Raw genomic sequence first — 26,287 nt, 5'->3', positions numbered from 1 at the left:
CTTTGACACCTTCCCTATCCCTTTTAGGCTCTGACATCCTTTGTGGCCTGCTCTCCCATGTAGATACCTTTCTTACTCTGCGTGGATTTCTTTCTTTCTTTCTTTTTTTAAATTTCTTTATTGATTAAGGTATTACATATGTGTCCTTATCCTCCCATTACCCCTCTACCCCCCACTCATGCCCTCACCCCCCTGTTGTCTGTGTCCATTGGTTAGGCTTATATGCATGCATACAAGTCCTTTGGTTGATCTCTCCCCCTTGCCCCCACACTCCCCTACCTTCCCTCTAAGGTTTGACGGTCTGATCGATGTTTCTCTGTCTCTGGATCTGTTTTTGTTCATCAGTTTATGTTGTTCATTATATTCCATAAATGAGTGAGATCATGTGATATTTATCTTTCTCTGACTGGCTTATTTCACTTAGCATAATTGTTTTCTAATAAGATTTTTTTTTTTATTGATTTCAGAGAGGAAGGGAGAGGGAGAGAGAGATAGAAACATCAATGATGAGAGAGAATCATTGATTGGCTGCTTCCTGCACCCCCATATTGGGGATTGAGCCCGCAACCCGGGCATATGCCCTGACTGGGAATCAAACAATGACCTCCTAGTTCATACATCGATGCACAACTACTGAGCCACGCCAGCTGGGCACCCTTCATGGATTTTTAATATCTTATGCCTGGCTTCCCTCTCTCTGGGATTCACTCCTTACCCCATTCATGTGCTAACATTCTTTGCTGGGCTGCCTTCTATATGTGGGTACCCTCCTCATGCTCCATTTTGTCCACATCAATGCCTTACTCTTCCTGCTCATATCCAACATCCCATTTCTAGCCCAAACACACACCCACACCCACACATTAGATACCATATAAAGTCATATTACAGTGGTGCAGAGTCCACCTTGGGAAATGTGTTACTAATAACCAGTATGAACATTTGATACCTTTTCCTGATTTATGTTATTTGGTAGCTACAGCTTATGTGTCTTTTTTTCCTAGTATGATTTTTTTCTATGTGTTTTCCCCCTAATATGATTTTTTCTTAGCCTTTTCTCTCATTAGATGAAAATTTATGTTAAGTGAATTTGAATGTCACCCCTACCCCCCATCATGGTCCGAAGGGCCTTTTAGAAACTGGTTAAAATGTACACAGAGCAAAGATTTTAGCTTGTGACCTTTTGAAGAATTTTCTGAGTGCAACTAGAAACAAATTATCCATTGTTCACAGTGCTTTGCTTAATGTTATGCTTTCTCTTGCTAAATCCTCTTATTTGTTGAAATCTTGTATCTTAAGTAGCTAACAGTTTATTAATAAAGATTCTTGTTAAAAGGAGATTATTTTTCTTATGTAGTTTAGATCATTTACATTTCTGCCATAATGTACAAAGATTTATGTGTGGTAGCATGAAATGTTTAAAAAAGAGCTTAATTTACTTTTTTTTCCCCAGTTGGGAAAGTAATACATGCCAATTGAAAATAAGAGGAATTCATAAAAGTAAAGAAAAACCCCCATAGTTTTCTCAATTACAATTACCCTATCTTTTAAAAATTTTGTTCATTTTATTTTCTTTTACTTTTTTAAAATACCCACTCCAGGCATAGTCATTTCCTTATGCATTATTTTTTCTAATAGTACTTAATTTTATTTTGGAAAAATGTAGAGTTACAAAACGGTCTAATATTATTTTGTACTTTTAGAGTTGTTAGTGAAATTGAGCATGTTTTCATATATTTTTATTAGCTACTCATCTTCTGTGAATTGCTTCATATTTCTTCAACAGTTTTTCCACTGAATAATCTGATTAATGTATAATACAACCTTACGTATTAGTTATGTAAACCTTTTGGCTGCTAGTTTTTTCACATTATGTTTTGAAAGACTTTTTAATTTTATTTTTTGTTGTTAATCCTCACCCGAGGATATTTTTCCATTGATTTTTCGGGAGAGTGGAAGAGAGAGGGAAAGACAGAGAGAAACATCGGTGTGAGAGAAGCACATTGATTGGTTGCTTCCTGCATGAGCCCCAACCAGGGCCCCCCGGCTGGGGAGAAGCCTGCAACCACTTTACTTGCCCTCAACTGGAATTGAACCTGGGACTCTTTGGTCCACAGGCCGACGCTCTATCCACTGAGCTGAATTGGCTAGGGCGAAAGACTTCTTTTAAAAATTGAATTTTAGAGCATACAATGGAGTCAAAACAGTTTCTTTAATAAATGGTGCTGGGAAATTTGGACAGATACATGCAAAAAAATGAAACTAGACCACCAACTTACACCATACACAAAAACAAACTCAAAATGGCTAAAGGACTTGAATGTAAGATGGGAAACCATAAAAATTCTACAAGACTCCATAGGCAGCAAAATAGCAGACATATGTCATAGCAATATCTTTACAGACACAGCCCCTAGGCCAATGGAGACTAAGGAGAAGATAAACAAATGGGACTACATCAAAATAAAAAGCTTCTGCACAGCAAAAGAAACCATCAACAAAACAATAAGAAAGCCCACTGTATGGGAGAACATATTTGCCAATGATATTTCCGATAAGGGTTTAATCTCCAAAATTTACAGAGAACTCCTCCAACTTAACAAAAGGAAGATAAACGATCTAATCAAAAAATGGTCAAAGGATCTAAATAGACACTTTCGAAAGAGGATATACAGAAGGCCCAGAGACATAAGAAAACATGCTCGAAGTCACTAATCATCTGAGAGATACAAATCAAAACAATAATGAGATACCATCTCACACCTGTCAGAATGGTTACCATCAACAAACGACGTGCTGGCGAGGATGCGGAGAAAAAGGAATCCTTGTGCACTGCTGGTGGGAATGCAGACTGGTGCAACCACTGTGGAGAACAGTATGGAGTTTCCTGAAAAAGTTAAAAATGGAACTTCCATTTGACTCAGTAATCCCACTCCTGGGAATATATCCGAAGAAACTAGAAATACCAATCAGAAAGGATATATGCACCCCTATGTTCATAGCAGCACAATTTACAGTAGCTAAGATTTGGAAACGGCCTAAGTACCCATCAGCAGATGAGTGGATTAGAAAACTGTGGTACATCTACACAATGGAATACTATGCTGCAGTAAAAAAGAAGGAACTTTTACCAATTGCAACAGCATGGATGGAACTAGAGAGCATTATGCTAAGCGAATAAGCCAGTCGGAGAAAGATAAATATCACATGATCTCACTCATATGTGGGATATAATGATCAACATAATTTGATGAACAAGAATAGATCGATCTAGAGACAAATGGTAGGGGAGGGGGATTAGAGAACAACCAAAGGACTTGTATGCATGCATATTAGCATAACCAGTGGACACAGACACTGGGGTGGTGGGGGCTTGCCTGGGCTGGGAAGAGAAAGGGGGAGGGGGTCAATTGGGGAAAAAGGAGACATATGTAAAACTTTAGACAATAAAATAAAATAAATTTGAATTTTAGAGAGAGAGGAAGGGAAAGGAGGAGAGAGAGAAACATCGATTGGTTGCCTCCTGTGTACCCCTACTGGGGATCAAGCCTGCAACCTGGGATGTGCCCTGACCGGGAATCGAACCCACAACCCTTTCAGTGTACAGGATGAGCCACATGGGCCAGAGCTGTGCATTCTTTTACTTCTTATCTGTTGTCTTTTTATTTGTCAGTGCTGTAGTATAATGCACCCCACCCCCTTTTTTTTTTACACAACTTAAACATTTTTATGTAGGCAAATATATGTGTATGTTTTTTTTCTTTCTGGTTTCTGGATTTTGTCTTGCTTAGGAAAATCTGCCTTACCTTGATATAATGAAGTTATTCTTTGGTATTTTCCCTAGTAGTTTTATGGCTTTGTTTTTTTTTGTGTTTTTTTTTTTTTTTCATAGTAGCCCTTCCCACCTGCCACATTTTAAAATTTGGTATAGGTTATTTTTCCAGAGGATAGCCAGTTGATCTGGTAATATTTTATTGATAAATCCATTCTTCTACCACTGATTTGAAATATTACCTTTATCATATTTAATTTCCATGTACATACTAATAACTGCTTTATATCTTTAATTAGTTATGCTTATTATGTACTGGTTTTGTTATAAGAGCTCAATAGAATGTTTTAGTACCTGGTAATATGTCTTCTCTTGTTCTTGTTTTTCAAAAATTTCTTTGGTATTCGCACAGATTTATTTTTAGTGATCTTCAGAATCAGCTTGCCATTTTAAATACCTGCCTCCCCATCTTCCAAATCTATTATAACATCTCACTATTTTTCCTCTACTCTTATTAGCTGAACTTGAGCTACCACTTTCTCTTGCCTAAACTATCTTCTAATATACAGCAGCAAGAAGGCTCTTTTTAAAACATAAATCAGTTCATGTTACTTCCTTATTTACATCCCTCAGTTTTTTCTTCTCCTTCTTTCATTATCTGTTGCTGACTACTCCAAAGCTTAAAGCAACCTGTTTTGCTCACAATTTTGCAAGTCAGAAATTCATGACCAGTTCAGTTGGGTAGTTGCATGCGCCATGGGTGGGATGGAAGGGGCTGGGGAATCCCTCCCTTCCTATGACTTCTTCAGCCAAATGTCTGGTACCTCAGTGCCTTTTGCCTTTCTCTCTACATGGCATGTCATTCTTTAGAATTTCTCTATGTGGACTGGGCTTCCTACACCATGGTCTCAAAGTAATCACATTTTTTACATGCTGGCTTCCCGGAGGAGGGAAAGAAAAATGATCAAACCAATTAAGTGCTGTTCCTGGCACAGTGTCCCTTCTGCCATATTTTGTTGGTCAGAACAGTCAGAAGATCTGCCTAGATGGGGGGGGTGAGGAGAAAGGAAAATGGAAAGTAGACTCTACTTCTTGATGTGGGAATGGCAAGGTCTTATTGCAGGAGAGCATGTGGGATGAGAGATACCGTGACCATACTTAGAAAATATAACTTGCCACATAATCAGATTTAGAATATATTCAAAGCTCTTAACATGGCTCGAATGGCTTTCCATTATCTGATTCACGCCTGCTTTTCTCTTACCTTTTCTCCTATGCTTTCTTCATTTGTTACCTTTGGTTTAGCCACAGTGGCCTCTTAGCTAGGCTTTGAATATGCCACACTCACTCCAACATCAGCTCTATTTTATTTATATTTTTTTACCTGCCATCTTCTTCAGATCTTTGCATGGGTCTTCCCATTCTCTTACTTTATTTAGGTGTCCAGAAAGCTTTCCCTGACCACCTTCTCTGACAAAATCTTGGTCATTTACTACTCCCTCTGCATAGATTTTTGTGCTGTTTATGGGAGCCTGGGGGCCCTGAATACATGCCTGGCTTCTGAATAAGTTGAGAAGTAGAAGAGTAAAGATGGAGGCCAGAACATATATGAAATAAAAGTTTTACTGGTCATATTGATGTTGGAGACCCAAATGAGCCTATTAAGTACATCTCAGAATTAGGCAGACTTACCCATCCATTCCCAAGCAGTGTTGCTCACTCTCCTCTGCAGTGCTAGGCCCTGCAGATCAACTCTTGGCATGTTGACATAGGGGAACATTCTTGTACTCTGCAGCAAGCCTGTTCCCAAGAGAAGAGGGTAGAGCTGAGTTGTGCATGCCCAGTTATTTGTCTCGTTTTTTATCTATCTGACTGACTAAAGGGGAGGGGAGTGGCCCTAGCTGGTTTGGCTCAGTGGATAGAGCGTCAGACTTCGGACCGAAGGGTCCTAGGTTCGATTCCAGTCAAGGGCATGTGCCTGGGTTGCGGGCTCAGTCTTCAGTTGGGGGTGTGTAGGAGGCAGCTGATCAAATGATTCTCTCTCATTATTGATGTTTCTATCTCTTTCCCTCTCCCTTCCTCTCTGAAATCAATAAAAATATAAAAAATTAAAAAAAAATAAAGCGGAGGGGTGAGGGGGTGTGACAGGAAGGGAATAAAGGAAGTGAGAAACAGGATGGATCAAGTAAAAAAGAAAACATAGTAGGAAGATTATAAATTTTAGGAACACTGAGTTTGAAATGCCTAAAAGATACCTGTGTGGAGATTCCAAGTAGGCATTTGGATAATGCATTTGAAGATACAGATTTAGTAGTTCTGTTAGTTTACTGTTACCTGTAACAAACTACTATAAACATAGTGGTTTAATAAAAGCCCACAAAATTACCTAACAGTTTTTGTGGGTCAGGGATCTGGACATTGGTTAGCTGGTTCTCTGCTCAGGCTCTTACTAGACTGAACTCAGTGTTGGTCGGGGCTGTGAGTTTATATGAAGCTTGAGTTCCACCCAATCTCACTGGCTGGTAGAATTTAGATTCTTTCAGTTGCAGAACTGAGGCCCTCAGCTTGGAGAGGCCACTTGCTCTTTCCTGCCATGTGACCTCCCCCACAGTAAGGTAGTTTGTTTCTTCAAGGCCAACAGAAAGCATTTTTGTGGCTTTAAATCTCTTATGATTCAGCTGGTTGGGACAGGCACATTCAAGTAATCTTCTTTTTGATTAACTCAAAGTGTACTGATGAGGGACCTTAATTTCATTTATGAAGTCCCTTTTGCCATACAATTGTGTGTGTGTGTGTGTGTGTGTGTGTGTGTGTGTGTGTGTGTGTGTAGAGAGAGAGAGGGGGGAGGAGAGAGAGGGGGAGAGAGAGAGATTATGAGGACCTGGCTTATGTCATTATGGAGGCTGAGCGATCCCACTATCTGCCATCTGCAAGCTGGAGACCCAGGAAGGTTGGTGATGTAATTCATCAGACTGAGTCCAAAGGCCTGAGAACCTGGGGAGCTGATAGTGTAGATTCTAGTGTGCGTAGTCTGAGTCTGAAGACCTGAGAACCAGGATTGCCACGGCAGAAGGTCAATGTCCTAGCTCAAACAGCCTGGTGGAAGGGACTAATTCATCCTTCCTCTCTGCCTTTTTGTTGTATTTAGGCCCTCAATGGATTGAATGATGCCCACCCACAATAGGGTGGGGAAAACTGGCTTACTAGGTGTATCTATGCAAATGCTATTATAATCCAGACACACTCTTCGAGACACACATGGAAATAATGAATAATGTTTAGCCTAATACCTATGAACCTTGTTATCCCATCAATTTTACACATAAAATTAAACATCACAGAGGGATTTGGGGAGATTCACAAGCTACATTACAGCCACTGATGGCTTCTAAAATGCCCCCACTTTTGATCTTTCAGCTTTTTTCCCCTTTGTAATCTTTATCCTTAACATTATGTAATTCTATAGCTTCTGTTCTGCCCCTTCCTCCAAAGTCTAAAAATGTTTTCCCTCTTTTATTGAGTACTTCTTTACTCTCGAATTAGTCACTTATTATTAACTAAGGAAATTCAGTCTCTTTTTATCTTTATTTGCACCAGTTAGAACTGAGTTTTGTTTTTCACAGTGGAACCTTACCAGTGTTCTTGATTAGCATTAGCGGGATCTAATAATTAGATAATAAGTATGCTCATGGTGCTTTCAATACAAAATGCTACTTTGGAACAGAATAGATGTGAACTTCTTGGTAATACAACTTAACTCATTCTCAGATAAATGTAAATGTGGTCCCCTTAAAGGATATATTTTTCTTGAGATTTATGTTTGTTGTGCCATTACTTCCTCAACTGTGTACCTGAGAGAGGTTATCTGAGTCTGCCTTTTACTCTGTTTATTCCAGGGTATACAGTTTGTTCTAATTTTTTAACAATCTGCAGTTGTTTGCTATTATTGACTAGAGGTATGGGACATAGATTTTTTTTTTTTTTTTTTTTGGTCTCATGTTCTGTTAGTGCTTGAGTTCAATGTCTAAGAGAAAGGATTGTATGCATTTTATTGCAGACATTCTCTGAAATAATTTTTAGCTACAAGGAAATAGCTCTATTTCTGTGAGTCATCATTCTTTTTTATGTAGAGCTGGATAAGGATTTAATTTCGTAGATAGAGTTTATGACTTCCAGAAGGAGAGCTGCAAAAATTGAAATTTCCAAAGAATTTTAGATTTGCTATAAATGCTATTATATATAGAAAATTGGAGCTTAAGATACTAATATAGGTAATTGGTTGATAAAATTTTCCTAAAATCTCATGATTTTCAATGAGGTTAGAGTTCTTTTTAGTCATTTTCAAGTGTAAGCTAACATGTGTTTTCTTTCTTTCTTTTTTTTTTAAGCTTCCAATAAAAACAGGACAGCAGAACACACATACCAAAGTCAGTACCGAACACAACAAGGAATGTCTTATCAATATTTCCAAATACAAGTTTTCTTTGGTTATAAGTGGCCTCACTACTATTTTAAAGAATGTTAACAATATGGTGAGTAATTGGGTTACTGTCCCTTTGGGGAGTTTACTTTGGTTTGCTTTTTATTTAAAAATTTGGAGCAGCATATTTTGAAGTATGGAAAGTAATTTTTTGTAAACATTTTATTTTGTGAATAAGCACAGATAACTTTTTAACTTTCATTTTAGTTTTTTATTCTTTCCCTTAGATACATCTCTTATTTGTGACTTTTCTTTTTATTATTTTTCTGAAATTAGGATTGCATATAGATTTTATGTCACATACGAATTGACCATATTCAGATATTCTCCTTATCTCCTTATTTGAATATTTACATATAAAATTGTCCCAGTCCTATGTAGATGATAAATTAAATATGACCTTATACTATCTTAGCGGGTTTGGCTCAGTGGATAGAACGTCAGCCTGTGGACTGAAAGGTTGTGGGTTTGATTTCAGTCAGGGGCAAGTACATGAGGTGCTGGCTCGCAGGTTGATGTGTCTCTTACGTTGATGTTTCTCTCTCTGTGTCTCTCCCCCTCCCTTCCACTCTGTCTAAAAATAAATGGAAAAAATATCCTTGGGTGAGGATTAAAAGAAAAAAAATGACCTTATAGTCCTAAAATATGAGATTGTTTTTATGAAAATGTTATTTTATGGAGCTTGTGACAGATTCTGCAGTAGGTAGAGAACCCATTTTTGAAGTGCTCCCAAATACCAATATCCTCAAATTACTCCAAAAGCTTCTTTTCCCTCCATTTTATAAAATCTGTTTACATTCCATAGACTTCAAGGTACTCCAGCTGTTCTCTCTCTGTACCTTTGAACATATTTCTCCTGTCTCAGGTGATTCCTTCCTTTCTGTCAATTCCTAACTAAAATTTCCTTCATATTCAGTTCAAATAAACTGATTCAGATATTTCTTGACTAAATTGTAATTGCTCTGATTGTCTTTAGCACTTACAAACACGATTTGTATTGTTTGTTTTGAACTCTGAAAATGACTTCTGGTTGTAGATTGTGAAAATTAGTCACATTTTTATAGTCACATCATCTTTGGGGTGTGTTGTGTGTGTTTGTGTGTTTTAAAAAAATCTGATTAGACAATACTGATTACAAAATTGATAAACTGGAGGTGTAGAAAATCATTTGCCTTTCTCTATGGAAGAAAATATTTTTTGAAAAAACGCAGGGCTTTTAATAAATACCGTATTTTCCGGCATATAAGACAACTGGGCGTATAAGATTTTCCTGGGTTAAAAAGTCATCTTATACGCCGGAAAATACGGTAGTCCAATATATCTAATCCATTATATCTAATCCCATCATATAGTCCAATATACCATATTTTCCGGCGTATAAAACAACTTTTTAACCCAGGAAAATCTTATATGCTCAGTCGTCTTATATGCCGGAAAGTACGGTATATAAAGTGATTTACAGAAATTTATTTAAGATTTTGCGGAGCTCTTCTGTTGCAGTGTGTGGGGCACAGTGATAGGATTTTACTTATATAATAAGTGGCCATGCTCCCATTTAGATTGAAAATATTTTAATACTTGAAACTTTCTTTTAAAAACAAAAACACACCAATATTATGATATTGACATTCATTTAGTTCTTATTGGTAAATAGTGTAGTATTCAATTTAAGAATAGTGAATGCTTAAAATTATTTGTAATTGGTGTTATAGTCTTTTTTTTTTTTCTGTATGAGTTTAGACCTTTTTTTGCTGTATGAATTTAGACCTTTAATAGAATCTTGAGTGGAGCATTTAACCACACTTTTGTGTCATCAAAGTGTGGTTAAATGCTCCACTCAAGATTCTATTAAAGATCAGGGTGTGTATCTAAATCCTATATATTTTTAAAGTATATAAACCAGTGTATCTTCTTTTACTGTTACAAGGCTAATGGCAGACTGTAATGAATACCAGCAGTTTTGTTTGCTTAATAATTTATTTTGTGTGAGCATTAGGATAAAATTAGAAATAATAGATTTAAATATAGTATAATTTGGGAGATAAAATGGAAGACTTGATTTTCGTGATCCTTAGCCTCTGACTTTTCAGATGTGTGCTGATTTATAGTAAAGAGTAATAACCAACTTTTAGTGTTCTGAATATCTTTTCTCTTAGAGAATATTTGGAGAAGCTGCTGAAAAAAATTTATATCTCTCTCAGTTGATTATATTGGATACACTGGAAAAATGTCTTGCTGGGGTAAGTAAATCTGTTCTTCAGTAGGCAGGTTTTATGAATTTAATTTTGAGTTAATCTGATGTACCAAAGTATAGGTGTTGACAAGGAGAACTTTTTGGACTCATATGGACTTTTTGTCTAAGACATGCATATGAATTTTTAAAACAGCTGACTAGGTGGCATAAACAAATTTTCAAGATAAAATCATTTTCTCATCTTTTTAAAAAATATATTTTTATTGATTTCAGAGAGGAAGGGAGAGAGAGATAGAGATAGAAACATCAATGATGAGAGAATCATTGATCAGCTGCCTCCTGCACGCCCCCACTGGGTTTCGAGCCTGCAACCTGGGCATGTGCCCTGATAGGGAATCGAGCCCTGACCTGCTGGTTCATAGGTCAGCACTCAACCACTGAGCCACACAGGCTGGACATTTTCTCATCTTTTATAAATTAAATAGATATTAAGTTTACTTACAAAGTATTAAACTTGAGCCACATATATCTCTGGCTTTAAAGAAAACATTTTATGGAAAAAAAAAAGCCACTGTTTGATTTAATTAGTTTTTCAGATATTGTTAGGCCTATAGCATTGTTTAGTTTTGAAAGGATGTGATACAAAAGACCAAGAGTAGTCTTGTTTCCCCCGTATGAATCTGATTTTAATGTTTTTTTCAAATCTATATAAAAATGAGCTTAAAAAATTGAAACTATTATAGATCCTACCTGAAGAACACTTGTTATTTATACACTGGAGGCCTGGTGCATGAAAATCGTGCATGTGGGGGGGGGTCTCCTCAGCCCGACCTGCACCCTCTCCAATCCGGGAGCCCTCAGGGATGTCCTACTGATGGCTTAGGGCCGCTCCCCGTGGGAAGCGGGCCTAAGTCGCAGTATGGCCTCCCTCTGCAGGAGGCGACCAGGCTGATCAGGAGAAGGTACCGCCCCCATCATCCTGCTGCTGCTGCCACTGCTGGCCACTGCAGCTGCCAAGGTGTTTTCATCAACACGGACTCCAGTCCCTTCACCACAAAAAAATGACAACTTTCTTTAGGCATTTTCAAGATGTCTTTTTCATAGGATATGACATTTCTTTCTTTTTTTTTTTTTTATCCTCACCTGAGGATATCTTTCCATTGATTTTTAGAGAGCGTAGAAGAGAGAGGGAAAGACAGAGAGAAACATCAAAGTGAAAGGGACACTTCAATTGGTTGCCTCCTGCATTAGCCGTGACCTGGGCCCCAGCCAGGGTGGAGCCTGCAACCTAGATACATGCCCTTGACCAGAATTGAACCCAGACCCTGCGGTCGGCAGGCCAGACCCTGCGGTCAGCAGGCCAAGGCTCTATCCACTGAGGCAAACTGGCTAGGGCAGGATATGACATTTCTTAGCTCCTCCAGCAGTGGACCTTCATTTTTTCCCTCCAGGAATGAGGTGGAAAAACCCTTGATCACCTTCTTGGATTCTTATTACCCAAGTGGCGTATGGGGAGCTTAGCCAATGAGCGAGTGGCTTGCCTCACTGTGCACACAGTCCCCTCCTGCCCACCTGTGTGCGCAGCCTCCTCCTGAGCAGTCATGACGTTACGGTGTCCCAGAGAATTAGCATATTACCTCTTTATATAGATATAGATATAGATATAGATATAGATATAGATATAGATATAGATATAGATATAGATATGAACATATAAAATAGAGATACGTGGAAGATTAGTTGAGTACAAGACAATTCTTTCTCAGGTTTCCTCTAAATAGTTATCTCAGTGTATTTCAACCATGACTTAATTGGAATTTTTTCAAGAATGTTTCTGTTGTATAAAACAAAGTATTTCTATACTTTAGTAGCCTTAATTCTTCCTGGAACATGGTAGAAGTTCATATAACTAAATAAATTTAATACTTCCATTTTAAAGATCTGGCTATTCAATATGTATTGGAATTAACTTATTTCTTATATTCTATCTTCCTTTGGGACATCATTTGCTTTTATTCAGAATTGCTTCTCTTCCACATATGTTATGGTTAATCTATATAGTAAACCTAGAAGGAAGCCGGCCAACTGCCCACGGCCCCTCCCCCTGGCCGGCTCCGCCCCTGATCGCCCCGTACCCCGTTTGGGGGACTGGGTGGCCCACCAACTGCCTGCGGCCCCTCCCCCCTGCTGGCCCTGCCTGATTGGCCCTGATGGTGGGACCAGCCGGACCCCACCTGTTCACGAATTTGTGCACCAGGCCTCTAGTTTATAAAATGAAAGGGCTATTAAACAGGATGGTGGCCTTGTGGAGGTGAACAATTTTAAAAATTGGAATCACTCTTTGTAGTGGTCTTACTGTTTTTTATTTATTTTTATTTTTATTTTTATTTTTTATTTTATTGCTTTCTTTACAGAGAGGAAGGGAGAGAGATAGAGAGTTAGAAACATTGATCAGCTGCCTCCTGCACACCCCCTACTGGGGATGTGCCCGCAACCAAGGTACATGCCCTTGACCGGGATCGAACCTGGGACCTTTCAGTCCACAGGCTGACGCTCTATCCACTGAGCCAAACCGGTTTCGGCTGGTCTTATTGTTTTGATTATATATACCGTTGTATTAGCCACTCTCATGTTTGAGTAAGGTGGTTTATTGTCTCTCTTAGTTCTACAGCTTTTCTCTATTAATGTTTGTAATTGAGAGTTAATGGTAAGTGTGTTTTGGAGAATGATATTATTGGCCTGCTAATTTGGTACTCTTTGGAGATAGCCTAATTGAAACTCTAATAAGTGGGCATGGTAAAACTTATATCATGCACAAAATATATCTTATTTTGCTCTGCTCTACAATTGAAAATGTGTAAGATTTTAAAAATAAATTTATAATTAAAAATAATACATTTTACATTATTGAACAACTAGAGGCCCAATGCATGATTGAATCATGCACGTGTAGGGTCCCCTACACGCTTTCGTTTTTCGTGGTGGAGCTGCCTGCACCCAGCTCCCCCGCTTTTGATGGTCCGCGGCTGCTGAGGGGGGCTACCCTGCTGTTGAGAGGCGCAGGGGGCGGGACTCCCGCCTCCTGCGCCTCTCAACAGCCGCTGAGGGGGGCTGCCGCGGACACCTGGCTACCCTGCCGTTGAGAGGCACAGCTGGGTGTCCGTGGCAGGCCCCCTCAGCGGCTGCGGATCTGGCCGTTGAGAGGCGCAGGGGGCGGGAGTCCCGCCCCCTGCGCCTCTCAACAGCAGGGTAGCCCCCCTCAGTGGCAGCAGATCCGTGCCTCTCAATGGCCGGATAGGCCACCCCGAGTCCTGCCCCCCAGCCTCCCGCCGCCCAATCGTGGGCGTAGCGGAGTGATGGTAATTTACATGTTACTCTATTATTAGATAGGATTGTGTTTTATTAGATTGCTATCAATGATTTTATGGTTGTCTCTTGATTTTCATTTTTTTAAATCAAAGTAAGTTGAGGAAGTTTGAGATGAACTGAGCCTACAAGTACATGTTTACCTCATAAGTAGTTGAAACATCTAGTGAAAGTGAACAAATACTTACCAATATCTTATAAGTAAGATTTTATAGAATTTGAGGAATCTTAAATACCTTTGTTCCTGTATCTGTGACCATTATTGCAAAGATTGAACACTTACACAATTTTTATTTATATATAATTGAAGTTATTTTCAACATCTGTATTGTTTGGTTAGCCTATAAATGAGAAATAGACATTGTAACTCAAATTTATATATTTTGTGATATGTATTTATTTACTATCCATATATTTCAGTGTATTTGAATCTGAAAACACTTGGATTGTAATTACAGAATTGAGCATGGCACACAATTATACAAACTTTTGTTCTGTCATCATGCTTGGTATTATCAAAATTGTCATTGATATATGGATACTAAAGCTGTTAGGTGAAATATTGATGTGGAACAGTATATCTACAGGATAGCTTATCCATTGATTGATTTGTTAATTGTAAAGGAGATATTTATTTTGGTGTTAACACCAAAGTTATCAAACTTGGTGTCATTTACAGTGTAATCACCTGGCATTATGTACTCCTAATGTGATGTAATTTGAACTGTACTGAAGTACTAAAGTGTTTAACCTGAATGATATCAGACCTAGGTTTAGGTTCTACCTTACAGAAAATACAGTAACTAGAATAACAAGTTGTTACATTTGGTAAGGCAACTGGGCTATTTTTTTTTAAAATGTCAATGTTATAGAAAATAAAGATGATGTTTATGGAGGGAGATAGTTTTAGAATAATGAAACTAAAGGAACATAATCATGTTGCAATCTATGAACCTCTTTTGAAGCAATGAAAAGTCATTTTGGGGGTTGTTAGGGAAATTTGAGCACAGATTGGGTATTAGCTGATACAAGGGAATTGTTTATTTTCCCTTGATGTTATGATTGATTGAAGTTATATTGGAGAATGTCCTTATTTTTAAGAGATGCTGGAGTATGCAGGGCTGAAATATTATGTTTGTAACTTTGAAATGGATTAACCAAAACAATAAATAATATTTCTCTGTTTTGTTCAATGTACTCAAAGGCAGGTGTGATGGCCCATCCTGGAAATTATTTGGATGTTGAGACAGATAACACAATTCACTCACTAAGGAATATGAGTAATGTTTATTTAGAACTCACAACAAACTGGGGATTCCCAGGAGGCGGAGGATTTGATAAACAGGGGACAGGCAGGAGTGGGTGTAATGGGCTAAGGAAGATGGATTGATGGGGGCTGGAATTTTATTGTGATTAAAGAGGCGAAAGATGGAACCATCCTCTTTATTAGACTGACTGTATATATAGCAAGCATGATGAATTATTAACAATTATTGAATCTAATTAGGTGATGAGTATATATGGGTGTTTGTTATTCTATTTCAATTCATGTGTATTTGAAAATGTTCATAATAGAAAATATTTACATGTGAATTTAAGGAAGTTTTAGAATTGTGATTATTTCTGTTTCAGCAACCAAAGGACACAATGAGATTAGATGAAACAATGCTGGTCAAACAGTTGCTGCCAGAAATCTGCCATTTTCTTCACACCTGTCGCGAAGGAAACCAACATGCAGCTGAGCTTCGGAATTCTGCCTCTGGAGTTTTATTTTCTCTCAGCTGCAACAACTTCAATGCAGTCTTTAGTCGCATTTCTACCAGGTTAGTGTGTAAATCTACATAGGACTATTGTAAGTAGTTCACATTTTATAAGTTTTTCTTTATCATCTGCATAAAAATTAAAAGTTGTCAGAAATGAGTTTGATCTCGGCTTTGTAGAAATTTTACGTATTGATTTCTTTGAAATTTTTATTACTGTGATAGTGGCGTGTACAATTAAATATGAGTACTGTTACAAAAATCAAAAGTCTAAATTTTAGGAAATGTTACCCAGGACCAGGCTTTTTTTCCCTTTAAACACTAGGAATGAATTTTTGACTTTTTAACATATTATTTCTTTAAATGAAATTAACCAATCAGATAGAATAATTGATGAGTAGTCAGAATTCTAATGATCTCACAGCTCTACTCCTTATCACAAAAGTCTAAGTTATAAAACAAACAAGTAAATTCCCAAACCAAAATATCCCAGAAATATAGAAGCACAAGGAAGAGAATAATTGTCAAGTAGAAACCTCCAGAAAGTGGTCTGTGTTATAAGTTTACAAATGGCAGAAACTCCCATTTGTTGAGCATTTGCAGATTGCTGTTTTAGCCTCATAGTATCTTTGAAATGTATGTGATAACTCCCCAATTTACAGGTAAGCAAACTAATACTCAAAGAAGTTATCAAGGCAGTTTGCCAAAATGGAGGACCCATAATTTCTTAGACAGACTGGTGTCAGAGTCTATTAGTGTTATTATACCAGGTTCACTACTTCCCTCTACTTCTGTTTTAACCACATTTTGATGACATTTCTTTTGTATTATATATTGCTGTGCTTTAAAATTGTATGATAAAATCATCATGTGATCATTAGTTGTTATATCCTGCAGATAGAGAAATTGGTATACATGGTGCAAAATGGAATCGAATTATAATTGACAGTCACCAAAAACTCTGGAACTTGCTTTCATGCATATGATTTGTCTTTCTCATGCAAGTGGAGTCGAATGGATCCTTAATTATGACCCAGTAGGAAGTATAGCATGAATCACTTAGTGATTCAGTGAATCCAAGAATAATACTGAATAGAGAAAACAATCCTCTTTGCTGATTGGTACCTGCATCTTTTGACATGTCTATGTTGTGTGAATAGTGGACTTCTATCAGTCAGAGATATTTATTCTTCTGTAGTTTTCTAATAGGTGTGAATGAGAACATGCATCATAATTGAGAATTTGTGCCATAGTACTTTGGGGGAATTGGCCAACTTCAAAAACCTGCAGTCTTTTAAATAAAAAATGGCATTTCTATAATCATGATGCTAGACAATATGCTCACAGAATTCCCAGTGCAAAGAAACTTAAAATGTTATTTAATGGTACAGTATAATTGATGATGTTTGGTAATCCTATATAATAAAGAGGTAATACGCAAATTAACCATCACACCCTTGCATAAGATGGCTGCCCCCATGTGGTCACAAGATGGCCGGCAGGGGAGGGCAGTTGGGGGGGACCAGGCCTGCAGGGGAGGGCAGTTGGGGGTGACCGGGCCTGCAGGGGAGGGCAGTTAGGGGCGACCAGGCTGGCAGGGGAGGACAGTTGGGGGGGGACCAGGCCGGCAGGGGAGGGCAGTTGGGGGCGATTGGGCTGGCAGGGGAGCAGTTAGGCATCGATCAGGCTGGCAGGGGAGTGATTGGGGGTGATCAGGCTGGCAGGCAGAAGTGGTTAGGGGCAATCAGGCAGGCAGGCAGGCAGGCAGGCGAGTGGTTGGGAGCCAGCAGTCCCGGACTGTGAGAGGGATGTCCCAGATTGGAGAGGGTGCAGGCTTGGCTGAGGGAACCCCCCCCCCTGCAGTGCACGAATTTCGTGCACCGGGCCTCTAGTGCTTATATAATATACACTGTCTTCATGAAATCTTTTGAGTGATAACATTTTCATATTCTGGGGAATCATACACTGGTTGAAGCAGCAAGGTAACAAACTCCTATGGAATCGGAGGTGCAAAAATAATAAAAAACAAAACAAAACTCCTTCTTTGCTTAGGTGACTATTAGACCAGCCTTACTATATGAAGAGCCTTACTATATGAAGTAATCTTACATTGAAGGTAGAAAATGATCAAAAGAATACAATTTTTTGTCTATCCAAGCATGATTTGTTTCTAAAACAACAAAAGTATAGATTTTTACACTGATGTGAAAATTCACTTAAGTCTAAATAAAAGAGGTTAAAGTTTTCTTTTTTCAATAACAACTATAGACATCAGCTTTTGAAAAGATGGTATTGCTAATCTATTGAATTGTGCTTTCTAATGAGGCATACTCATTATTTCAATTAATATAAAAAGTGTAAGCAGTAGAATGGAATTACTAATTTTTATATCTGCAGAGAGAGAGATGGTAAAGAAGCACAAATACTGCATTATCTTATTCATAATATTAACTCAAATTGTAACCATTTAGTTTAAAACTGATATTAATCTTCACACTAAACCTTAGTTGAAAATGAAATTAATCTCACTTCTTCCTTCTCAAATCCTTTCATTGCTTTAGCCTACAGATGTATAGCTAACATTAAAATTACTCTATGCACTTACACTAAAGCTCTTCATCTCATCAGGGTAAGAAAAGCTGAGCAGTTCATCACACTGGGAATCAGAAGGTCCTCATTACTGATTAACATGCTAAAAATTCCACAGCTGATGCAAAGAGCCTAGAAATATGGAATATGACTCCTTATGAAATACAACTAAATAAATTTGAAAAGCTGGCTCTTGTGGTTGTTTGTGAAAAATGGAAGAAAAATGTAACTCCTTTTATAGTTAGTTATTTCCATAGGAAGGGATATTTTGTGAAGTTTAAACATCATTTCTGAAGCAGATAAATCAAATAAAGAGTAGTTTGAGCAAAAGAAATGAAGTAGAAAAGCCTGTCACTACAATATCTAGAAAGGCCAGGTAAACTGAACAACAACAGAATGGTATTTAAAATATATAGTAATAAAGTGAAACAAACACCACCCACCAACCCCATCTACCAGGTCCAGAAATGAAGACGAAATGAAAACCAGAGATGGTTTTGAAGACATGACCTGGCCTTGCAACAAAAGAAGGGTGAAGATGGTTAGGTTTTTATTCTCTCCTTAACCCAGGGATTTGGGGCTAATATCCAAATGATACTGGGTACAAAGCCTGTAACCTAATAATGCAGGGAGTAGAACTGGGGTCTTGTATAAAACGTGACTAGAAAGAGCTATGCACTCCTTAAAAAAAAGAGAGCAAGAGAACAAAGAATGAAGGGAGGGTGAGAGGAAGGGAGGAAAGAAGGAAAAGAAGGGGAGAGAAAGGTAGGGAAGGAGAAAGGGGGGAAGGAATGGAGGGAGGAAGGGGAAAAAGAACTACCAGCACAAGAAGTTTGTTTACTCTGCCTAAGCTTAGGGTAGAGGGAAAGTTGCCCAGGGCCATTACCTTATGAGTTTGAGGTCCACATTTATACTACCCAGACAATCTGGGTCTGAGAAGTTATAAAAAAAAAATACATGTCCAGAGCTGAGCCCCTGGCAAAAGCAAATGCAAAACCATCACTAGGACACTCCCACAGCCCCAAGCTTTAAGAGATCCTCAAAGAAAATACTGACTGCACTAGAGATGAATTTGCAAACAAAGTTTACAAAACAGAGTTAACAATTCACTATGAATAAGAGTTGGCATATACAAATATATGAGATCATTTAATAATCTTAGAATATAAAGTAATGTTTTAAATTATTGGAGACATATAAGAAGAAATTTAAAACCATTAAAAAGAATAAGAAAACATAAAAAACCTCAGCAGATTTGTAAAAAAAAAATCTAATAGAACTTTTAAAGTCATTGAGCCTTTGCTACTGTTGGTATGTCAAATTAGATATTCCACAGGGGCCCTCCCATTAAAAAACAATTAGGTCGAGTGCAGTTTTACAGTTATTCTGTGGAAAAAGCAGCTAATCCTTTACATAAGAGAGTACTATAAGCCATAGCATATGGCATATTTCAGCAGAATAAAGAAGTTATCTTAAGATCTGTAGCTCATATTCCCTTCAAGAAAAGCAAAGATCAGGAATATCAAAAGTGAGCTAATGTTAATTCTAAAAGAAAAGCATCTGTGCACAGGTAGAATGGTCCAGCACAACCAATTTTCATGATGTTGATTCATCTATTATACATGAGATATAAGATGAATCTTTAGAAAGAACTGCCATTCTAGATACCTCATATTTTAAGTCACCTATTGCTATGCAGCAATGTCATAAGATATCTCTAAATTAAATCATCAGAATGGTATTTTAGGTGAGTGGTCATCAGCTTCTATTTCTGGCACAAGCTAAATGAAATAGCAAATGCCGTTGTCTGAAACATGTATTTCATAGATCCTAGAGCACTCTGTCCCCTGAAAGATAAGAAACTGGCTTATTCTGGAGACACTTCTTTTATGGAAACAGTGAACTAGATTCAGGAAATACACAAAAGTTGTCTATTTTTACATGTGCAAATGCAACAAAATCGTATAAAAACAAAGCCTCTGGTGACTAAAAAATTTCTAGAGTTTTCAAAGATGGCACAGAGCAGATGGGACAGGACCGACAGCATGAGATTTCATCATGCTTCACAGAACATCATGCACTTTAATACTTATGAATTTTTCATTTCTGGAATTTTTATTTAATATTTTTGGAGTGTGGTTGACCTTGGGTAACTGAAACCCCAGAAAGTGAAACCTCTGATAAGGGGGGACTACTGTACCACTCATGCTTCTGAATAGACATTAATAAAATTTATTCATATTTTACTTAGAATTTGAAATTTAAAAACTTTTTATTATAGAACGAAATTAAAAATACACATAGCAGAGAGAAGAGTATTTTGTTCTTATTTTTTTGGGTGCCCTGACGGGGAATTGAACCCGGGACCCTTCAGTTTCCGGGCCGATGCTCTATCCACTGAGCCAAACTGTCTAGGGTGAGAGAAGAGTATTTTAAATACCCATGTATCTCTTACTGTGCTTCAACAGTTATCAGTATATTATGATTTTTAAAAAAATAAAAATTGTACATATTTAAAGTATCATTTAATAAACATATACATAGTGAAGTTTACTGGATTATCATGGTTTCTTTTATCCTATCCCCTAAATTATCTTCCTTGAAATTTTCGAAGTATTTATTCTCTGATTTTTTATATTTGTATTTTTTCTTATAACTCATTGGGGTGAGAAAAATCTGTTGAATTCAGAATTTTTGACTATCGTAAGACTTACATTGATAAATTATTTTTGGCTTTTACTTTCAGGTTACAGGAATTGACCGTTTGTTCGGAAGACAATGTTGATGTTCATGATATAGAATTGTTACAGTATATCAATGTGGATTGTGCGAAATTAAAACGACTCCTGAAGGGTAAGCTTAAATGTATGATATAGCTGCAATTAATCACTGTGAGTGAAAACCCAGTATTTTGAATGTACTAGTTGTGTTGAGCTAGAACATCAAAGTGGATTTTATAAGGCAAATGTCCCTGAGAAATGGATAATGATACTTATGGTTCAGTAATTTTTGAAACTTTGAAAACCATACAATAGAGAAAATTAATATCTTAAATCTTGTCAATGGAAATATTTTTTTAACTATAATTTTTGCTTTTAATAGAGTATATAAGGGTGCTTTTATTTAGTATTTTTAGAATTTTATCTCTTAAGGATAGCTATAGATTTCAGAAGTTACTGTATAGCTTTTGTAGAGCTTTTAAAGCAGATAGTTTAGCAGGATAACAAAGTTTTATTTCAGAAACTGAAGGAACCAGAAGATTGTGATCTTACGATGAGAAGAGGAATTGAGTAGGGAATCTCATTTCTAACATTTCTGTTTTCAGCTCTGTTATTTACTTACTGACTTTGCAGTATCACAAAGTCTCTTATGCTTTCAGTGCTTAATTTTACTTCCTTTTAGAACATGTCAATAGTAGTCCCATGTGGGAATATTATAATTCTTGATTGTCATTTTAAATCTTTGGAAAGTGCTTTTATGATGATGTTGATTAAGATAAACTATTAGAAAGAATTGGATTTTTGTGGTAAGTTGAGAAGTGTTGATATAAATCAGTGGGCATTATTAATGGGCATATATACATTGATTATAAATACTTAAATTCATTTCACAAAAAATATTTTCTTAGTTTTATGTAACTTAAATGTGAAATCTTAAGATTCACACCACTTTTATTTTACTTTATATATTTATTAAGGAATTATCAATGTTTTTTACTGTCTGACCTAACAGGAGCCTTAAGTTATATTAACTTTGAAAACCTCAATAGTTCTGCAGTGTAATTTTCAAAATATGTTGTGTAGTTTTCTTACCATTTGCTTAAACTCAATAACTATTTTAGATTACAGTGAACCACCACTCAATTCATAGTTGAAATTTCAAGACTTAGTATCGTTAAACATTGAGAAGTGAAGGAAATGAATGATAAAATTTAGAGATTTCTATGTTTAAAATTGAAGAAATATAAGCAGGGTTTTATGATTTTTCTTAACTGTTCAGAGACATTTTGGAAATAAATCTAGTACAGAGGTTGTCAATGAATAGGTATTTGTTTAAAACCTCAGTTTTCTTAGACATGTGTAATCCATAACAATTAATTGAGATGGTTCTCTATGCCCAAGTGAAAAGAAACTAAATGTGTGGATAAATGACTGTTTTTATTGTGGTAAGTTATTCCCATCAAATCCTGCTCCCCCATGAACATAAATTTAGATTCTATGGTGATAAATATGACATATATAAAGGCAATATTAAAATGGCTGGCAAAGGATAGCTCTAGGTGACAATAGTAAAAGGAATAGAAACTTTCCGTAATATGAATAGTAATAGAAATAATGTGTTTTAGATTCTGTTCAACAGTATATGTTGAGAAACTGTGGAAGAAACCATGCTAATTGTTTGGCTTACAATGATTAATAAAATAGTGAATCTGTCTCTACAGAGCTTATGGCCTGATTTATGAGACAAAGACATAATTATCAAATTATTTGCAAAGCAATGTGGCAAACTCAAATAGGATAAGCATAAAGTAAGAGAAGAAATATGCATTTGTTTGTGGGTAAGAGATTTTAAGAGGAAAAGAGCAAGATATGGAGGTATAAGAGTAGGTCAGATCATATTAATAAAAATGTAGTAATTGTTGCATTTTCAGTATGTGCCACACATCATGCTATGTAGTTTACATGCTTTTTATCATCAGTCCATACAGTAATCCTGGGAAGCTGGTGGTAGTATTATCATCCTCTATATAGCTGAGGAAATTGAGTGTTAGGAGGTAACATTTCAGAGGTCATAGAGCTAGTGAGTGGCAGGGTAAAAATACAAAGCACATCTGCCCATCTCTAGGACCAAAGTACTTAACTCCTATACTACTGTGCTTGTGGCTTATGAGGCTTTAATTTATTGGCCATGGGAAGTGATGAAAAGGCTTTAAGGTGGGATTAGTATTTTATTTTAGATATATAATTTTGCTTGAAATTTGCAGGATGGTTTGATGGAAGGTTACATGAAATTCTGGGACTAGTTTGTGTAGTAATGTGAGTGAAAAATAATGAGGGTAGTGGACGTCTGGTTAGAATGGGGTAGTATGGGGACCAATTTGGTATGGTATTTAAGAAGTAGAATATATAGCATTTGAATAGAATACATCACATAGCATTTGGTGATTTATTTAGATTATGAAGTTAAAGGAAAGTATTACTAAGTATTACAGAGCAAACTGCTTAAAGCAGGAAAGGAGAGGAAGGGTGTGTAGCAGAGAAGAAAGTGGTCAGGAAAATGATAAATTCAGCTTTAGATTATTGAGTTTGAAGTATCAGTAGGATGTTCAGTCAGAAACTTGTAGAAATGGAGTAATAAAAGATCTATACATTGGAATTGAGGATAAACTATTTTGTATAATACATTTTAAGACGTCAAAAGATAAAAGTTGATGAAAATAGGAAGGGAAAAAGGCTCAAGAGCCCTGTGAAACATAATGCCATCATTTGAAAATCAAAGGAGAGCAAGAGCAAAGAATATTGGAGGGATACGTTTTAAAAATGACCTGGAGAGCAAGTTATTTGCAAGGCCAATTAGAAAAAAAAAATTGACATTTACTTACCTTAAAGAAATAATCAGTAATGTAGGAATAATTTGGATCTAAAAGTATTTGTTAGTGTTATTTATAACTAGAGGCCCGGTGCATGAAATTCATGCATGGGGGGGTCCCCCTCAACCTAGCCTGCACCCTCTCCAATCCAGGATCCCTCTCACAATCCTGGACTGCTGGCTCCTAATGGCTCACCTGCCTGCCTGCCTGGTTGCCCCTAACTGCCCACCCCTGCTGGCCTGATCGCCCCTCACTGCCTCTGCGTGCCAGCCTGATCACCCCTAACTGCCCTCCTTGCCAGCCTGGTCGCCCCTCACTGCCCTCCCTGGCAGCCTAATCGCCCCCAACTGCCCCTCCCACCCCACAGCCAGCCTGGTTGCCCCTAACTGCCCCCCCTGCTGGCCTGGTCGCCCCTAACTGCCCCCCATCCCCTCCAGCCTGGTCGCCCCACGCAGCCTGCTGTTCAGTCGTTTGGTCATCCCTCACTAACCCTCCTGCTGGCCTGGTTGTAGGCAGCCATCTTGTGAGGGCATGATGGTCATTTGCATATTACCTCTATATTAGATAAGATAGTGAGATATTGGACATATTTTAATATATAACAATTGAAAAATGTTTAAATAACCGGTGACAATATATTGACTTAAATATTCTGAAAGATATCAAAGCATATTGAAAAAACCATGCCTTTTGAAGTCCAATGTAATCATTTATTAGATCTCTAACCTCAGAGACAGTTTGCTCATCTGTAATATCTAAAAGCATTAAGATTTTGAAAGAATTAAATACATTAGATTGAAAGTACCTGGTATGTTATAATTGTTAAGTAATAGTTACTATTGTATATAGAGCTGTCAAATATATGTATGAAGAATTTTTAATGACATGGAAAAATTTAGGATACTATGTGAAATGAAAAGAATAGATTATATCTAGCGTACATGATCTCAGTTATGGTAAATATATTTATTTGTCTTATATGTGCATAGGAAAATGGATGGAAGAAAATTCATCAAACTGTAAACTGTGATTGTTTCCAAATGGTAGAATCATGGATGATGTTTAAAATTTCCCTTAGAATTTTGTGTATTTTAAAAATTTTCTACAATGACCATGTGTACCATATTTTTTTAAGTTGTTTCATACTCTTTTAAAAAGTAACTTTACAAACAAAACAGTGAAAAAACACAACAACCTTTGAAATTCAAGGCATATTTACTTTTTTATCAATAAAAGCTTTATGAATATCTGCATATATACATTTACACTCAAGTTGATAACATTAATAGTTTAACATCAATACAAATTATGTTAGAGAACTTTTAAATTTCATTTTACATTAATTTTTAGGAAGGTGCATGCAATAATTTTACATTAATTTTTAGGAAGGTGCATGGTCATATATACATGCTGTTCAATATTCTTATTTTCCCCCCCTAGTTACAGACCTTGATAGTGAATCTTTTGATGATAGATGTATAGCTAGTTTGTCCTAGAACTTGTAAAGATAATTATATCGCTTTATGGTCTGTATTGCTCCAGATCCTCATAGGTCTCTCAGGCTCTCTATGGCTTGCTGTGGTAATACTGTCAGACAGGTATAGTAGGAGACAAGAGAATGGCTACAAGACAAGATCTCCCAACTCCTCCCTAGCAGTGTATTAAGGGTTTTTTTTGTTTTTTGGGTTTTTTTTGGTTATTTTTAAGGCAGATTTTTTTTTTTTTAAATCACTGACTGAGATGGCTATTTAGCCTGCCAGTGTAGTACCACCAACTTTTATTTTTTATTTAATTTTATTTCTTTATTGATTTCAGAGAGGAAGGGGGAAGGAGAGAGAGATAGAAACATCAATGATGAGAATCATTGATCGGCTGCCTCCTGAACGCCCCTTGCTGGGGATCAAGCCTGCAACCCAGGCATGTGCCCTTGGCCGGAATCGAACCTGGGACCCCTCAGTCCGCAGGCTGATGCTCTATCCACTAAGCTAAACCGGCTAGGGCTTTAAGGCAGATTTTAAGGCCCTCCATTATTTCACAGCCGCTGGCCATGTCAGGAGTGAGTCCTTCCAACTGGGATTGGTTGATGCTGAGTGATTATTCCATAGTGCTGGTAGAGGTCCAAGAGGCTTGGGACTCTATATTTTGATAGTTCCCTTCTGGTGCAGAAAACAGTATGTCTTGTATACCATAGCTCTTTAGTTCTTTGGTATCTTTTGGATATTTCTTTTAATATTTTTAAATTTACAACTTGGAAGAACACATGAACTAAGAAACTGAGAACAATTCACTTGTGACAGGGGTGGCCATGATATCTGAATTGGAGTCTGTTCATCTTCAGTAGGCTCTTCCTCTGGTGAGTCAAACTCACTTGTTTGCAATGAGCTAGGTGCTTCACCCCTGGCTGCCCCACATCGTGACCGGCCATGTATACTTTGTGTTGAGTTTTGTTTTTAGTGGACATAGCCAGTGAGTTTTTGGTTTTTATTAATTGTCTTTGTTTTTACATTGCTTACAAATAATAGTGGAACAAAGTTTT

General features: G+C 37.1%; 2 protein-coding genes and 1 pseudogene across 12 annotated transcripts in view; 1 reads left to right on the top strand and 2 right to left on the bottom strand.

Moving 5' to 3' along the window:
• NF1 (neurofibromin 1) overlaps positions 1 to 26,287 on the top strand; it is a 232,559-nt gene that overhangs the window by 40,409 nt on the left and 165,863 nt on the right. For all 10 annotated transcript variants that reach the window (XM_079799233.1, XM_079799237.1, XM_079799232.1 and 7 more), the window contains exons 2-5: positions 8,161 to 8,304; positions 10,409 to 10,492; positions 15,445 to 15,635; positions 20,908 to 21,014. In XM_079799233.1, the coding sequence (XP_079655359.1) occupies positions 8,161 to 8,304; positions 10,409 to 10,492; positions 15,445 to 15,635; positions 20,908 to 21,014 (526 nt within the window). The remainder of the gene's footprint in view (positions 1 to 8,160; positions 8,305 to 10,408; positions 10,493 to 15,444; positions 15,636 to 20,907; positions 21,015 to 26,287) is intronic.
• Positions 1 to 26,287, bottom strand: part of OMG (oligodendrocyte myelin glycoprotein) — a 411,522-nt gene that overhangs the window by 286,692 nt on the left and 98,543 nt on the right. The window lies entirely within an intron of this gene.
• LOC307115361 (cyclin-dependent kinase inhibitor 3-like) lies at positions 21,026 to 26,201 on the bottom strand (annotated as a pseudogene). The gene has a single exon. The product of its transcript is annotated as a cyclin-dependent kinase inhibitor 3-like (transcript).

The sequence above is a fragment of the Cnephaeus nilssonii genome (assembly GCF_951640355.1).
Source record: "Cnephaeus nilssonii genome assembly, chromosome: 19".
Lineage (NCBI taxonomy): Eukaryota > Metazoa > Chordata > Mammalia > Chiroptera > Vespertilionidae > Cnephaeus > Cnephaeus nilssonii.
Note: the sequence above shows the minus strand (reverse complement) of the source record. Positions and strands in the feature narration are given on the sequence as shown.